Genomic DNA, 16,065 nt, shown 5'->3' with positions numbered 1-16,065 from the left:
CACCTTGTTATCTCAGATTCTCCAGCATCTGCAGTTCCTACTATCTCTAACTATAAGAACATCTGTTCCTTTTCTCTTTCTCCAGGTATTACATAGGGAAACAAGCCAGAGCTCATTGCAAATGCAAGCCAGACATTCTCATGATTTACAATATTCCTTTCAACTGGCATCTTTGAAGCATCCTCCTGGAATATTCTGATTGTGAAATCACTGGGTAAAAAACACAGCAGAACTGAGCAGAAGGTAGAGGGAGCAAAGGAGCAGAAAGCACACACCACTTGAAGCATTAGTTTGCATCTTACATGTCTATCAAAGCCAGAGATCTGAAACTGTATTTAAAACAGGGATACGCTCTGTATACCAAATTACTAAAGGCAAAGCTGTCATATTTTTACCAGATCCTAGGGCTCATTTGAGAGAGATGTCTGCTGATTGTTTAACACAAACATCACCACACCTCAGGTGATGGGAGAGGTTGAGGAGAAGAGTTTTTCATGGTAACCTCAGCTGGTGTGGGAATTGGACCCATGCTATTGGTGTTACTCTGCATTACAAATTAATCATCCATCCCAACTGAGCTAACCTACCCCCACCACATTACTACATCTCTAGGGATAACATTAAACGGACAACGTGAACATATGAATCAGGAATAGGAGTAGGCCATTCAGCCCCTTGAGCCTGCTCTTCTATTCAATAAGATCATACTTAATCTGACTATAATTTCAAATCTACATTCCTGCCTTCATCCCTTTGTTTAACAAGAATCAAACTACCTCTGCCTTAAAAATATTAAAGGACTTTGCTTTTGTTACCTTTTCAGAAAGGGTTCCTAAGAGTCATCACTCTCAGGAAAAAAAAGTCTCATCTCTTTTAAATGGGTGACAAAATTCTCTCATAAGAGAAACATCCTCTCTATATCTACCCTTATACGGTTTCTCAGGATCTTATATGTTTCGATCAAGTCATCTCTTACCCTTCTAAACTCCAGGAGATACAACGCTAGCCTAGTCCAACCTCTCCTCAAGACAACTTTCCCATTCCATGTATTAGTTCAGTTTACATTCTCTGAATGGCCTCCAATGCATTTACATCTTTGCTTAAATATGGTGGCCAATCCTGTGCACAGTAGTTCAGATGTGGTCTTACCAGTGCCATGTAACGTTGAAGCAAAGCCTCCCTAACTTTGTATTCAATTCCTGTCATGTTAAATAACGTTCTATGATCTTTCCTAATTACTTCCGAACCTTATGTACTCATCTTGTGTGATTAATGCATGAGGACACTCAAAATTCTCTGTATCTCAGAACTTCCAATTTTTCACCATTTAAATTTTTAAAAAATGACCTGTTCAATACAGCTGTCATTCCCTGATTTTCCATTATTTCTATAGGGTCAATGCTTAATCCGTTAACATTTTTAAAAAATATTTTTAGAAATTCTTGCTATCTGTATTTATATTTCTGATTTGCTTTTTTTCATATTCTAGTTTTATTAATTCCTTTTGGTCATTCTTTGTTTTTATATTCTGTCCAGTTTTCTGATCTGTCACCCGTCTTTGTACAATTATGTATTTTTTTGAACAGCATTATTAATATATTCAGTTAACCCGTGGGTCAATCTCTTGGAATTTTTCTTACTCCCTGGAATGTATCTATTCTATATATTCTGAAATTTTATTAAATCCCCTTAATTTTTTGCTACTGCATCTCTATTGACCTATTCTTTAAACTAATATGCCAATTCATTTTAGCCTACTTGGTGTTCATGCCCTCATAATTGCCTTTATAATATTCATATTACATTTTTTTTAAAAACAGAGTCTTGGACCCTCTCCTTTCTCCCTTAACAGAGTGCAAAATTCAACTGCTTTATGGTTGCTGCTACCTAGGGCATCTCACAATTAGATCATTAATTAATCCTATATCATTGCACAATACCAGGTATAGACTAACCTGCTCTCTGGTCAGCTCTAGAACACACTGTTCTAAGAAACAATCCTGCAAACATTCCATGAACTTGTCATCGAGACTGCCTTTACCCAACCAGCTTTGCCAGTCTATAGAGTAGATTAAAATCTCCATAATTATTACAGAGTCATACTCATTGAGTCATACAGCATGGAAACAGACCTTTCAGTCCAACCAGTGCATGCCAAACATAATCCCAAAATAAACTAGTCTCACTTGCTTACTCCTGACCTACATCCCTCCAAACCTTTCCTATCCATGTACTTACCTAAGTGTCTTTTAAACATTGTAAATGAGAAAAGAAGAAAAAAAATCTGTTCAATTTCAACATTAAATCTAAATTAAATTAAATTCAATCAAATACGAGGACCTCAAGACTAATGCCTACCACAATTGCAAGATTTCATATATACCAAAGCTAGAATTGCTAATTAGCTTACCCAGAGTTAACATATCTAGCCTAACATTGCAGTCTCTAGTAATGAATGTATTACAGGCTACGAACTTCAGCTGAAAAGTTAAGGAACAAAAGAAATTAAATCCATGACAGCAACTGTTGTTTACAAAAATCAACACTTTTTTTTACTGTGTTTGGGGAACTAAGATAAAAGACGTGTCTAATAAATTAGCTAATTGATGAGATTCCATGGTTGTTCATAAATTAAACAAAAACAGATAGGGAAAAAATCTAAGGACATCTTTAGAAAATCATAAATGACTGAACTGCTGTTCAATCTATTTAAAATTTTTTTGAGAAACAAAGTACAAAGAAGAAGCTTGAAAGAAGGGAGAGGAGAGTGGATTAGCCCTAGTAAGAGGTAACAGGGATCCCTTTAAAAAAAAATAAGTCAGAGATTGTTAGTGAGCCCATCAACTAGTCCCCTCTTCGAAGGGAGATGATTTTAATTAGATGCCTGTGTCTAGTTCAGATTCTGTCCTGTAAAAATATATACAATTAAATGGTAACCATGAATAAAATCAGTTGGATGCCAGCAGTTTCTTTTTGTGCATTGATATTGTCTTGAATTATTCATCAGCAAAGAATGACTTAGAATGAATAATAACTCTGTTGGATTTTCACCAGTGAAAACAGCCAAACTGGCAATATTCATACCATCTTAAGCCCTCGCTTAAAATTACCTACACTGAACAGAAGGTCACGTTTTCGAAGCAGTGGGAATTTCAACTCAGATTGCCTCTCTGATCCTTATTTTACACATGAAAGAACACTGCCTATTTGGAGCTTCCATTCAGGGCTCATTCAGAAGCTGCATTTCCATTCTGGCAGGTCCCTCATCGTGTAGGACAATTGGGGAAAGCGAGCGGCCCTTTCTTAAAACAGTCAATTGCCCCATATTCTGAAATTCAAAGGTCCAGACTCACAGACACTTGGATAGCTGTTGTCAAAGGGTGAGCACATTAGGTAAGAATGAGGTAAAGTTGCTGGTAGGATAGGGTGCCAGATGGATTGGGGGGGTTGGGGAGCAGATATGTTATGGTACACTTCAGGTAGGTGGGAGATATTTTGTCCAGCAGGGGCCAGGAAGATTGGATTTGGTGGCAGAGGAAATTGGGAAGACAAGTCCAACGTAGGGGTAGGTCCAGAGCGGGTGATTGGTGCTGCCGGATTTGGAGTCATGGTCGTAATTGAGTCAGGGTCAGGGGAAGGGGTAATTGAGTCTGAGAGAGGTTACTTGGGGATCAGTTTAATAGTTACGCAGCAGTTCGTTGAGGTACTTAATAGCCTAACTTTTCCTGAGTAACTATGACTTGATCCTCTGATTTCCCCAATTTACACGCATAATTTCAAAGTGTTCTAAGTGTACAGGAGTGGCGTAGTGAAATCTTAAATTCTTGGAACATCTCTTCAGAGTACACTCCAATGGTGATTCTACAAAGCTCCCATGCACAATATCATGTTCACTTTAGAAACGATTAACCAGCCATCGGATAATCTGGAATCATTGTTTCACTTTAACATCCATTTCTTGGCATCGCAAGTGCACATCCGACACTTCTTAAATAGCAGCGAGTTGCAGATTCTCACCAGCCTCTGGATGAAAAAGTTTTTCCTCACACCTCCTCTAAACCTTCTGTCGCTCAAAGTTATTTTTACTGTAAATTGCCACACGTGATATCAGGCTGGGTTCATCCAGCGGCTTTCCCGGAATTTGTGGCTCAAGGAGATCTCCACTCACTGGCTATTTTTATCAACGAGGCATGGGATGGGGTAAAATGGAAAAACCATTTACACTATTCCTAAGCGCTGGACAGATTTTTATCAAATCCATTGGAAACTCAAAAAATATTTTCCCCGGACTTAAAGATAAGCATGGACTGCCATTCCCCCTCCTCTCTTTCGCTTGTTCTCTATGCAATGTATCAGTAAACAGTCATTCCCTTTTGGGGCAGGATTTGCTAACCAAAGCGTATGAAAATGCTAATATTTAGCTGCTGATTAAAAACCAACAGGATGATTTAATCTGGAGCGCGTCTGTTCGCTCGCATTATGTTGGTGAATTCAGCCAATTGTTTTGAAAAACTGTAGTAGACAGAGGTGAAATAACATCAGCAATGTCAAAACACAGAACGTAATAGGTTATTTATTTTTATAAAAATCGATTTAGTTACCAGGCTCGAGAAACATTAATGGAGAATAATCTGATAGGTGTTTTCCCCAGAAAACGTAGCGATGGACTACGGTTCTGTAAATTAATGAACAGTAAAGCTGTTTAATGTTATTTGTCAAGCTACACAAATTCTCTTCCGTGTTTGAGACCATTCAGTTTATTAGCATGGTCCTCCATCAAACTCCAATAAAACCTGGGTTAACAAAATCACGCTCTGCTTGAATTACATGGGGTGTAAGCCTTCCTTCCAAGTCAGTTAACATCAGATCAGTGCACTAACTTCTCAAAGATCATTCTCACTCACCCGTTCCATTCCAATCCCGAACATACCCAGACACACTGAAGGACTAAGTTAAAAATTGCAGATGGACAGCACTCTTTATTTGTGCGCACTGAAAGACCAGCACTGATCCATTTTTACCCCGACAAATTCATACACATTAATGGATGCATAATATAGTGGACACGAGTTCCTCTGCCTCTATTTTCATGAATATGTCAACAGAAATGAGTAGGCATGACTTATAAAGACCATTAACAGAAAAGGAGGGTACTATACAAAATACAAAACCCAGATACAAATTTGTAAGATCTCAGTTATCTATGACAACAATATTGTGGTTATGGTAAGGGATTTTAACTTGCCAAACACAGACTAGGTCAGCAGTAGTGTTAAAGGCTTCGATGGAGAGGAATTTGTTAAACGTGTACAAGAAAATTTTCTGATTCAGTATGTGGATGTACCTACTGGAGAAGGTGCAAAAGGTGACCTTCTCTTGGGAAATAAGGCAGGGCAAGTGACTGAGGTGTCAGTGAGGAGCACTTTGGGGCCAGTGACCATAATTCTATTAGTTTTAAAGTAGTGATGGAAAAGGATAGAGCGGATCTAAAAGTTAAAGTTCTAAATGGGAGGAAGGCCAATTTTGATAGTATTAGGCAGGAACTTTCAAAAGTTGATTGGGGTCAGATGTTTGCAAGTAAAGGTGTGGCTGGAAAATGGGAAGCCTTCAAAAATGAGATAATGAAAGTCCAGAGACAATATGTTCCTGTTAGAGTGAAGGGCAAGGCTGGTGGGTGTTGGGAAAGGATGACGAGAGAAATTGAGGTTTTGGTCAGGAATAAGGAGGAAGCATATGTTGGTGTAGACAGTAGGGATCAAGTCAATCCCTGGAAGAGTATAAAAGCAGTGGGAGTATGCTTAATTGGAAAATCAGGAGGACAAAAAGGGATCATGAGATAGCAAATAGGGTTAACGAGAATCCAAAGGGATTCTACAAATACATTAAGGACAAAAGAGTAACAAGGGAGAGAATAAGGCCCCTTAAAGATCAGCAAACCTGCAGGAGATGGGGGAGATACTAAACCAGTATTTTGCATCAGTGTTTACTGTGGAGGAGAATGGAAGATAGAGAACATGGGGCCATAAATATCGACATCTTGAAAAATATCTATATCACAGAAGAGGAGGTTGTGGATGTTTTAAAAAACATAAAGATGGATAAATCCACAGGACCTGATCAGGTGTACCCTAGAACTCTATGGGAAGCTAGAGAAGTGATTGCTGGGCCCTTTGCTGAGATATTTTTATCATCGATAGCCACAGGTAAGGTGCCAGAATACTGGAGGTTGGCTAATGTTGTGCCACTCTTTAAGAAAAGTAGTAAAGAAAAACCAGGGAACTATAGACTGGTGAGCCTGACATTGATGGTGGGCAAGTTGTTGGAGGGAATCCTGAGGGACAGGATTTACATGTATATGGAAAGGCAAAGACTGATTAGGGATAGTCAACATGGCTTTGTGTGTTGGGAAACATGTCTCACTAATTTGATAAAGTTTTTGAAGAAGTAATGAAGAGGATTGATGAGTGGTGGACATGATCTATATGGACTTCAGTAAGGCATTCGACAGTGTTCTTAATAGAAGACTGGTTAGCAAGGTTAGATCACGTGGAATACAGGGAGAACTAACCAGTTGGATGCAGAACTGGCTCAAAGGTAGAAGACAGAAGGTGGTGTGTTAGAGCATCATTTTTCAGACTGGACACCTGAGACCAGTGGTGTGCCACAAGGTGCTGGGTCCACAGCTTTTCGTCATTTATATAAATGACTTGGATGTGAACAGAGGAGGTGTTGTGAGTAAGTTTGCAGACAATACTAAAATTGGAGGTGTAGTCGACTCTGAAGATTACCTCAGCATACAACGGAGCCTTGATCAGATGGGCCAATGGGCCAATGAGTGGCAGATGGAGTTTAATTTAGATAAATGCGTGGTGCTGCATTTTGGAAAGACAAATCAGGGCAGGGCTTATACACTTAATGGTAAGGTCCTGGGGAGTGTTGCTGAACAAAGAGACCTTAGAGTGCAGATTCATAGTTCCTTGTAACTGGAGTTGCAGGTAGACAGGAGAGTGAACAAGGCATTTTTTTTTCCGGAGAAGGGTCTAGGCCCAAAACGTCAGCCTTCCTGCTCCTCTGATGCTACTTGGCCTGCTGTGTTCATCCAGCTCTACACCTTGTTATCTCAGATTCTCCAGCATCTGCAGTTCCTACTATCTCAGAAGGCATTTGGTATGCTTGTTTTATTGGTCAGTGCATTGAGTATAGGAGTTGGGAGGTCATGTTGCAGCTGTACAGGACATTGGTTAGGCGACTGTTAGAATTTTGCGTCCAATTCTGGTCTCCCTGCTGTAGGAAGGATATTGTGCGACTCGAAAGGGTTCAGAAAAGATTTATAAGCGCAAGCTAGGGTTGGAGGGTTTGAGCCAACGTGGAAAGCTGAACAGGCTGGGGCTATTTTCCCTGAAGCGTCAGAGGCTGAGGAGTGACATTATAGAGGTTTATAAAATCAAGAGGGGCATGGATGAGCCTGACATCAGTGGTGGGCAAGTTGTTGGAGGGAATCTTGAGGGACAGGATTTACATATATTTAGAAAGGAAAAGACTGATTAGGGATAGTCAACACAGCTTTGTGTGTGGGAAAACATGTCTCACTAACTTGATTGAGTATTTTGAAGAAGCAATGAAGACGATTGATGAGAGCAGAGCGGTGGACATTATCTACATTCCCGGGGTGGAGGAGTTCAAAACTAGAGGGGAGAGGTTTAAGGTGAGAGTAGCAAGAGTTAAAAGGGACCTAAGGGGCAACTTTTTCACGCAGAGGGTGGTGCGTGTATGGAATGAGCTGCCAGAGGAAGTGGTGGAAGCTGGTACAATTACAACATTTAAAAGGCATCTGGATGGGTATATGAATCGGAAGGGTTTAGAGGGATATTGGCCAAATGCTGGCAAATGTGACTAAATTAATTTAGGATATCTGGTAGGCATGGCCGAGTTCGAATGAAGGATCTGTTTCCATGCTATAAGCTCTTTTTTTTAATATTCATTTATTGCCCATCCCTTATTGCCCAGAGGGCAGTTCAGAGTCTACCACATAGCTGTGGGTCTGGAATCACACGTAGGCCAGACCAAGGAAGGCTGGCAGTTTCCTTCCCTAAAGGACATTAGTGAACCAGATGGGCTTTTCCAACAATCGACAATGGTTTCATGGTCATCATTAGACTCTTAATTCCATATATTTATTGAATTCAAATTCCACCATCTGCCGTGATGGGATTTGAACTTTATGACTCTTACTCGTTCATGTGTTGCCACATTTTGTAACATCTTCTTCTATTAGAAATTCTCACAGTTATATATCTATATCCTGTAGCTATGTCTTACTGCAAAAACAAAGTTGCTGGAAAAGCTCAGCAGCATCAGAACCATTCTGAGGAAGGGTCACCGGACCCGAAACGTTAACTCTGTTTTCTCCTTCACAGATGCTGCCAGACCTGCTGAGCTTTTCCAGCAACTTTGTTTTTGTTCCTGATTTACAGCATCTGCAGTTCTTTTCGTTATTACTGTAAAATGCCCTTGTACCAGTGAGTGCACTTTGGCACTCTTTAAAAAAATATCTCCCTGCTCCACAATCACATCAGGGGAGAACAATAATAATATAAAAACAAAATATATGAAAGCATTAACGAAGGCTTTAAAATAGAGAAAGTAGTTTACATAATTTCCTATGTTATAACACACGACTACAACTCAAATTTACTTAACGGGCTGTAAAATGATTTCAGGCTTTGTGAGAGCATGGAAGGTACTGGGTAAATGCAAATATTTTCTTTCTTTATCTCTGTGCCATGATCCAAATCTCCCTCAGGTCTAGCCCCACATCACTGAAGACTATACTTAGGAATGACTCCCCAGTCACAGACTGAGATCAACTAGTTTATTATTAAATAGAAGTCATACAATAGGAATGTAAAGTTCACTTCACAATGGATACCTGTTAACAAAACCAAATAAATTGGGCAGCATTTAATTAGAGATATTTGTCAGTCGGAACAATCATTCACTAATACATGTTTGTGCACATTAGCTTGAAGTGAGATCATTAAAGTTTTTTTTAGTGAGTTTTAAGCCCTAAATATTGTACACAATGCTAGATCAAGAAGAATACAAGAAATGAGAACAGGAGAAGACTATTCAGCCCTTCCTCTCATAGCGTGTAACTGTGATTCACTTTGCACGGGTAACTCTTGCGAATTGCCCTGATGAGTGCAAGGTGAAAGGTTTTGACAAAATGGGTCTATTTTTAGAAGTAGTCAAGTTCTGACCTACAAAATAACTATTTGTAATATCTTAAACACTTTTTTAACTTTTTCCATCAAAGTGGATTAATTTCAAGTTTCTCCACATCATAGGTCATCTGCCACATTCTTTCCTGTTCACTTGTAGCTTACTAACTTTATTGCATCAGCTTTACACTCAGTCTTAATGTCTAAGTCATTGAAATAGGTTGTAAAGCTGTAATCGAACAATGTCTTGATATGAAAGTTCACTTGCTCGTTTTTAAATGCCTTCATGGCCTTGTCCCTCCAATCTCTGAAATATCCTCCAGCCCCATAACTCTGTGAGATGTCTATGCTGTCCTAATTCCAGTATCATGTTTCCTTAATCTTAATCATTCTACCATTGATCGCCATACCTTCTTTTGTCTAGGCCTTAAACTCTGGAATTCCTTTCCCACACCTCTCCACCATTCTGCCTTGCTTTCTTCCTCTAAGATACCACTTAAAACCCATCCCTTTGATTAATCTGACCTAATATTTGTTCTTATGCCTTGATGTCATAATTTGTCTATAATTCTCTTGTGGAACTTATTATGTTGTTAAAGGCACTTTAGAAGTACAATTGTCATTCTAAATAGCTGAGACCAAAGCGCTGATCTTCAATATCCTCCACTAGTTCCAGCTTTCTATTCTGAAAATGGCCTGTTATTACTACTCTACTCCTGCCTGATAACCAGACCTCCATTTAAACTAATTCATTATCCCCAATTCTGGAATCCTAATTTTGTGTAATGCAGCACCATCTTTGTGGCCAGGAGGTGGTTTGCCATTGCAATGTAACATTACAAAAAAGGTTAAAAGTTGACAAGTCAGGCAACCTGGTGCAGAGCTGGATGAACACAGCAGGCTAAGCAGCATCATAGGAGCAGAAAGGCTGACGTTTCGGGCCTAGACCCTTCATCAGAAAAACCAGGCAACCTGTCAGCATTGATCCCATCTACAATTGAGTAGTGCAATTAAAACAAAACCTGGGTGCTTATAATAATCTCCATTAATTTGTTCAACTAAGATGAATTAATTAATTCAATACACATAAGTTGTTCCATTAAATATTACTGTAACAGTCAGTACTTTGTACCATATAGAGCAGAGCAATGTATTGTGAAGCCATTCTAACAAAGTATATCATTAGCTTTCGTTTTAGCCACCCACATGGACCAATCTTTGTGAGCAACATCTGTCAGCAAACATTCTTTGGATCAAGGAATGGGAGTCATTAACAAGTTTTTAATAACAAACTCCATCCATCAGATTGCGGGCTTTAAACGACATTGAGAATGGTCCTTGCTAAACAGGGTCAGCACAAGTCAGATCCCCCAAGCAGCTAAGCTCCACTGCTGGGATATCAATATAATCCTTCAGGCACTTGTGGAAATACCCAAGCAATTTCTCACGTTACTGCAGAACGTTCCCTCTACTGACCAAAAGGCAGATTCATCTCTTTAAACCCAGAGAAAAGAGGCTATTGCTTGGCTTCAGAGATTTGAATCCAGTAAGTAAAATAGACACACATTTTATAGATAGAAATAGAAAATCAGGCATTGAAGCCACAACACCCTTCAAGGCATTCAAAGCACTTTCTAGCTAAATAATTACATTTTTATGGTAACATGAGCAACGTTACAGTTTTCACATCGCTAAGTCTCACAAACAGCAATGAGCAAAATAATATATTTTTAAGCAGCATTTCAATAATATAATGCAATACAGCAGAGGAACAGGCTTCAGCGACCCACCAAGCCTGCGCCGATTCTTATTGCCTAGGTGTAGTATCTATCGCCCTGTTTACTTCATGTTCACATGTCTATCTAGGCACGCCTTAAATGTTGCTAATATGCCTGCTTCCACCACCCTCCACTAACGGTGTGTTCCAGGCACCCACCACCCTCTATGTGAAAAAATTTCCCTACATTTCTTCCCTAAACTTATACCCTCTCACCTTGAACCTCTTGTAATGGACCTTTCCACCCTGGGAAAAAGCCTCTGACTGTCCATCCTATCTATGTCTATCATAATTTTGTAGACTTCTATAAGGGCACCTCCAAGTCACCGTCTTTCCAGTGAAAACAATCCAAGTTTATCCAACCTCTCCTCATAACTAAAATTCTCTAGACTATGCAACATTCTGGTAAACCTTCTGTGCACCCTCTCCAAAGCATCTGGTAGTGTGGCGACTAGAACTGCACGCAATATTCCCAATGTGACCTCACTAAAGTGTTATACAGCTGTAACATAACTTGCCAACTTTCATATTCGATGCCCCAGCCAATGAAGGCAAGCATGCTGAATGCCTTCTTGACCACCTTATCTACCTGTGTGCCACTTTCAAGCATCTGTGGACCTGAACACTCAGATCTTTCTATATGTCAACACTCCAAAGTGTTCTGCCATTTATTATATAATTCGCACCTAAATTTGATCTTCCAAAATACATTACCTCACATTTGTCCGATTAAACTCCATCTGCTGTTTCTCTGCCCAAGTCTGCAATCTATCTATATCGCACGGTACCCTTTGACAATCCTCCTCATTATCTGCAACTCAGCCAATTTTGGTGTCATCTGCAAGCTTACTAATGAGACCACCTACATTTTCCTCCAAATCATTACAAACAACAAAATTCCCAGCATTGATCCCTGCAGAACACCACTACTTACTGATATCCATTCCAAAAAGCACACTTCCACTGCTCCTCCATCTTTTATGACTAAGCCAGATTTGCATCTAACTAGCCAGCTCACCCTGGATCCCATGAGACTCTATCCTCCGTACCAGCCTGCCATGTGATACCTTATCAAATGCCTTACTAAAGTCCATGTAGAAAATATCCATTGCACTTCCCTCAATCATTCTTGTCACCTCCTCAAAAAAGTCAATCAAGCTGGTGACACATGACTTTCCCCAAACAAATCCACACTGCCTGCCACTAACAAGTCCATTTGCTTCCAAATGTGAATAAATCCTGTCTCTTAGTACCTTCCCCAACTGCTTCCCCACTGCTCATGTCAGGCTCACTGGCCTGTAATTACCTGGATTATTTGTTTCCCTTCTTAAACAAAGGAACAACATTGGCCACTCTCCAGTCCTCTGGGACCTCGCATGATGCCAAAGAGGATGCAAAGACATCTGTTAAGGCCCCAGTTATTTCATCCCTTGCCTCCCACAGTACGCTAGGATAAATTCTATCTGGCCCTGGGGACTTGTCTACCATAATGTACTTCAAGCCACCCAACACTTCCTCCATTATGTTGACCTGCCTAAGAGTATTCACGCACCTTTCCCTACCCTCAACATCCCTCACATTGCTCTCTTTGGTGAATACTGATGTAAAGTTCTCATTGAGGATCTCACTATTTCCTCTGGCTCCCTACATAACCACCCTCTTTCATTCTTGAGTGGGTTGACTCTTTTTGTAACTACACTGTTGGTCCTATCTTGCAATATTGATGCAGAGATCAATATTGTGATGCAAACCAAGCAGAACTTCCTGCTCTTTTTGAAATATTCCCCTGGGATACTTCATGTTCTCCTGAACAGGCAAATGGGCCTCTTTGGTTTATTATCTCACCCAAAGTACAGCACCTGTGACAGTATGTCATAAACAGAGAACCAAACCTAACACTTTCTAATTCAGAAGCAAGATCCTAACCAAGATAATTCGACCCCAGAGCCAATGGAAATTCCTTAAGTCTATAAGATAGCAATTAGGAACAGTCATTTTGTAGTACAGAACTTGAGTATTGCTGAAAAACAACAGATATTTTTTGAAGCCTTTCATCTCACACTCCAGAAAAATTCACAAGAATTCAAAATAAGGGGAAATAACAGCATTGTTATGTTGTAGAAAAGTACAGTACTAATTGATTGTCAAGTGGACACTGGTAGAAGTGTTGCCATGGAAAATGCAGCAGGCATAAATTGACAGTTAACTGCCAAGCTTTGTTTAAATTTTAAGCAAGACAAGTTGATTTTGCAAGGCACTACCCCGAGGTATGAACCATTTCAAGCAAACGGCTGTTACCCATTTTGTTGAGTTATATTCACTGGATCTTTTACATCCAGCTGAAAGGTCAGATGAGGCTTGGGTTTAATGTTTCATTGGAAATAAGGCACTACTGTCAGTGCAGTATTCCCTCATTGCTGGCTGGTATATCAGCATTGAGGTTTGTATTTGAACACACACCCTCTGACTCAGTGGCAAGTGTACCACCAACTGAGCCACAACTGACATTTGAGTGCAAGAGTCTGTTTCCCCCAAGCCACACACCACTTTTCAGAGCACCATTTGTAGTTCTTTCCAGAGTTGCTGTAAATATGGTATGTTTTGTATTATTCTGTACGCCAACTGCCATTAACCTCCAAACTCTACAGTAGACACAATTTTTAAATAAAAACATATTGTAGAGCCTGAGTTGATGTAAAGAGTGTTTTTTTTTAAATCGCTCAGACAAAAGGAGCAATGAAACTGCATCGTGGATTTTATGACCGGAGATTAACTGAGATTTTTATAGTAGTCTCATACCACCTGGAGGAGATAGTGTCACATTGCTCCTTCTTACACCAATTGCGGTATAATTACAGACACATTATCAGGTTTTCCTGATGGTCTTTTGACAACTTATATTTATGGGTGGGAAAGAGAAAAGTGGCACAGTCATTTTTTTTCATTTTAGAAATTGCATTGCAGTTACAGACCGTAGATCTCGGCTTTAGCAGATTTGAACGCACGAGCACGTATAGCTATCGATTCTGGAATCCCTCTCAAATAGCCTGATTTCTAGACAAAAAAGAAACCAGGGTGCTGGTAATCTGGTTCAAAAACAGAGTTAAACTCTGGTTTCTCTCCACAGATTCCACCAGACCTGGTGAGTTTCTCCATCAATTTCTGCTTTGGAGCCAGATTTCTAGATATTACCATGCTTTGACTCTTGCCTAACTCCAGGTATAACTATCTTCTGTAAGGAGTTAGAAATTCTCTGGGCACATTAGAACTTCATTTCCAAATTACCCACGTGTTTTCTCACAAAGTAAATCCTTTCGACTTTCGGAATTTGCTCTGGACAACTCCATCTCCCAAAGCTAGTTTGGGCTCCTGCTTGTGCAAGCCTTTGGCCATCGTTTTGCTAAGAAATTCTTTCACCGAGAACCTCTCTTTCCTCAGACCCCGGTGAGTAGTTTGGGACGTACTTTATATAGGTGTATACCGTACTTGCATGGTCTGCTCAGAATAAGGAGGGAGAAACCCCGCTGCAGGACTCTCTCCTTCTGGTCAATTTCACACAACTGGGCTGTGACCCAATCGACTTATTCGAAAATAGAACGGGGGCCAGTCAGAAATCGGGCGAAAAGTAAGAGAGCAGAAAGTAGCTCACCTTTCTGATTGCTCACTTTGACAGTTATCTGGACGGTCGACGTGCCGCGAAGTCTCTTGGATAAATAAACTCTGCCCGAGTCCCTTTCGATCTGGACCGGGGCATCGTCCGGGGCGATCACTTCAAACCAGCGCCTCTCGAACTTCCAGTCGGGGATGGTGTAAATGACATTGCCGAGCTTGTCACCCTCAGGCACAGTGACTGAGTGGACCATCTCCTGTGACAGTGAGCGAGTGTCCCTCCTGAGCCCGGGAGCCAGCTCCTGCTGGAGAAGTACAGTCAGGGGCTCGCTGAGCCGGGAGTTCGCACCTTTATCCCGGGCGTACACTGACAGCCAGAGAGGCAGTGCCCCCAGGAGAGAGTCTACCACCAGGATCTGACCAGTGCCTGGCACCACGAACAGCTGAGGGACCGGCGGGGACTGGCTATAGACGATTGCGGCGTTGCTGCCTTCATCGTTATCGGTGGCGGTGACCTGGGCGAGCTCCGAGCCCACGGCCGTCAGTTCGTCCACCTCCAGCCTCAGGGCGAGACCCGGGCTGAACACCGGCCTGTTGTCGTTGACATCGCGGACCCGCACTCGAACCAGAGCCGCCGGGACCCCTCCCCGGGCACCGGGGCTTACCCCGTCCCCCCAGGAGCAGTTCAGCCCCAGGAGGTAAGTGGAGCGAACCTCCCGGTCCAGGGGAGCCGCCGTCCGGAGCGTGGAGCCGCAGGCGGCGTGGGCAGGGGACAGGCGGAAATCCGAGTGGGCTTCCCCGGACAGCTCACAGCGGAGCCCGGCCCCGGCTGCCTGCAAACCCCCTCCGCACAGCCTTAGCCCAGCCACTCGGCTGCCCGGACGGGAGTCCTCCCAAACCTGGGCTTCGAGCAGCAGCGGGGGCCTGCGGGAACCGGAGTCCCTTGCCGCCGCGATGCACAGGAGCTCCAAGCAGGAGAGGAGCGCACGGCCCCAGCGCAGCCCAGGCAGCAGGTACATGACCCGGGGGGAGGAGGGGGCTGGCAAGTTAGAGAAAAATAAAATCCGCTGGAAGGAGACAGGATGTTCAAAGCACTTCACCACAAAACAATCTCAAAGATTAAAAAAAAGACTACAGAGGTGGCTGTTCTAAGATCAAGAAGTAATAGCTCCCTCTTGTCTGCTCCTGCCTCTCAGTTGTCTCCGAGCTGCCGTTTTAAACTCCCTGCTCCCTGGGATTGACGCTGCTGACAGCGGCCGGGGTCCCACACACTGCCCGCTACAACTTTCATTCAATCAGCGCCAACCCCTGCCAGCCATCGCCACGCCCATATGCTCACCTCCACCAATCCGAGCACGGCTAGCCCGCCCGAGGACCACGCCCACTTGGTGCTGTGTCCAATCAAAGGACTGGTGCAGAGGGCGTGGTCCTCAGGCCCCTGGGTAAAAGTCTTACCTG

At 42.0% G+C, this 16,065-nt stretch overlaps 1 protein-coding gene across 1 annotated transcript in view; it reads right to left on the bottom strand.

Annotated features, from left to right (window-relative positions):
- si:dkey-22o22.2 (neural-cadherin) overlaps positions 1-15,626 on the bottom strand; it is a 235,539-nt gene extending 219,913 nt beyond the window's left edge. The window contains exon 1 of the mRNA XM_048596155.1: positions 14,648-15,626. Within this exon, the coding sequence (XP_048452112.1) occupies positions 14,648-15,626 (979 nt within the window). The remainder of the gene's footprint in view (positions 1-14,647) is intronic.
- Between the last annotated feature and the right edge of the window lie 439 nt (positions 15,627-16,065).

This window comes from Rhincodon typus, chromosome 4, assembly GCF_021869965.1.
Source record: "Rhincodon typus isolate 14 chromosome 4, sRhiTyp1.1, whole genome shotgun sequence".
NCBI lineage: Eukaryota > Metazoa > Chordata > Chondrichthyes > Orectolobiformes > Rhincodontidae > Rhincodon > Rhincodon typus.
The sequence above is the reverse complement of the archived record's forward strand: the minus strand, read 5'-3'. Positions and strand labels throughout refer to the sequence as shown.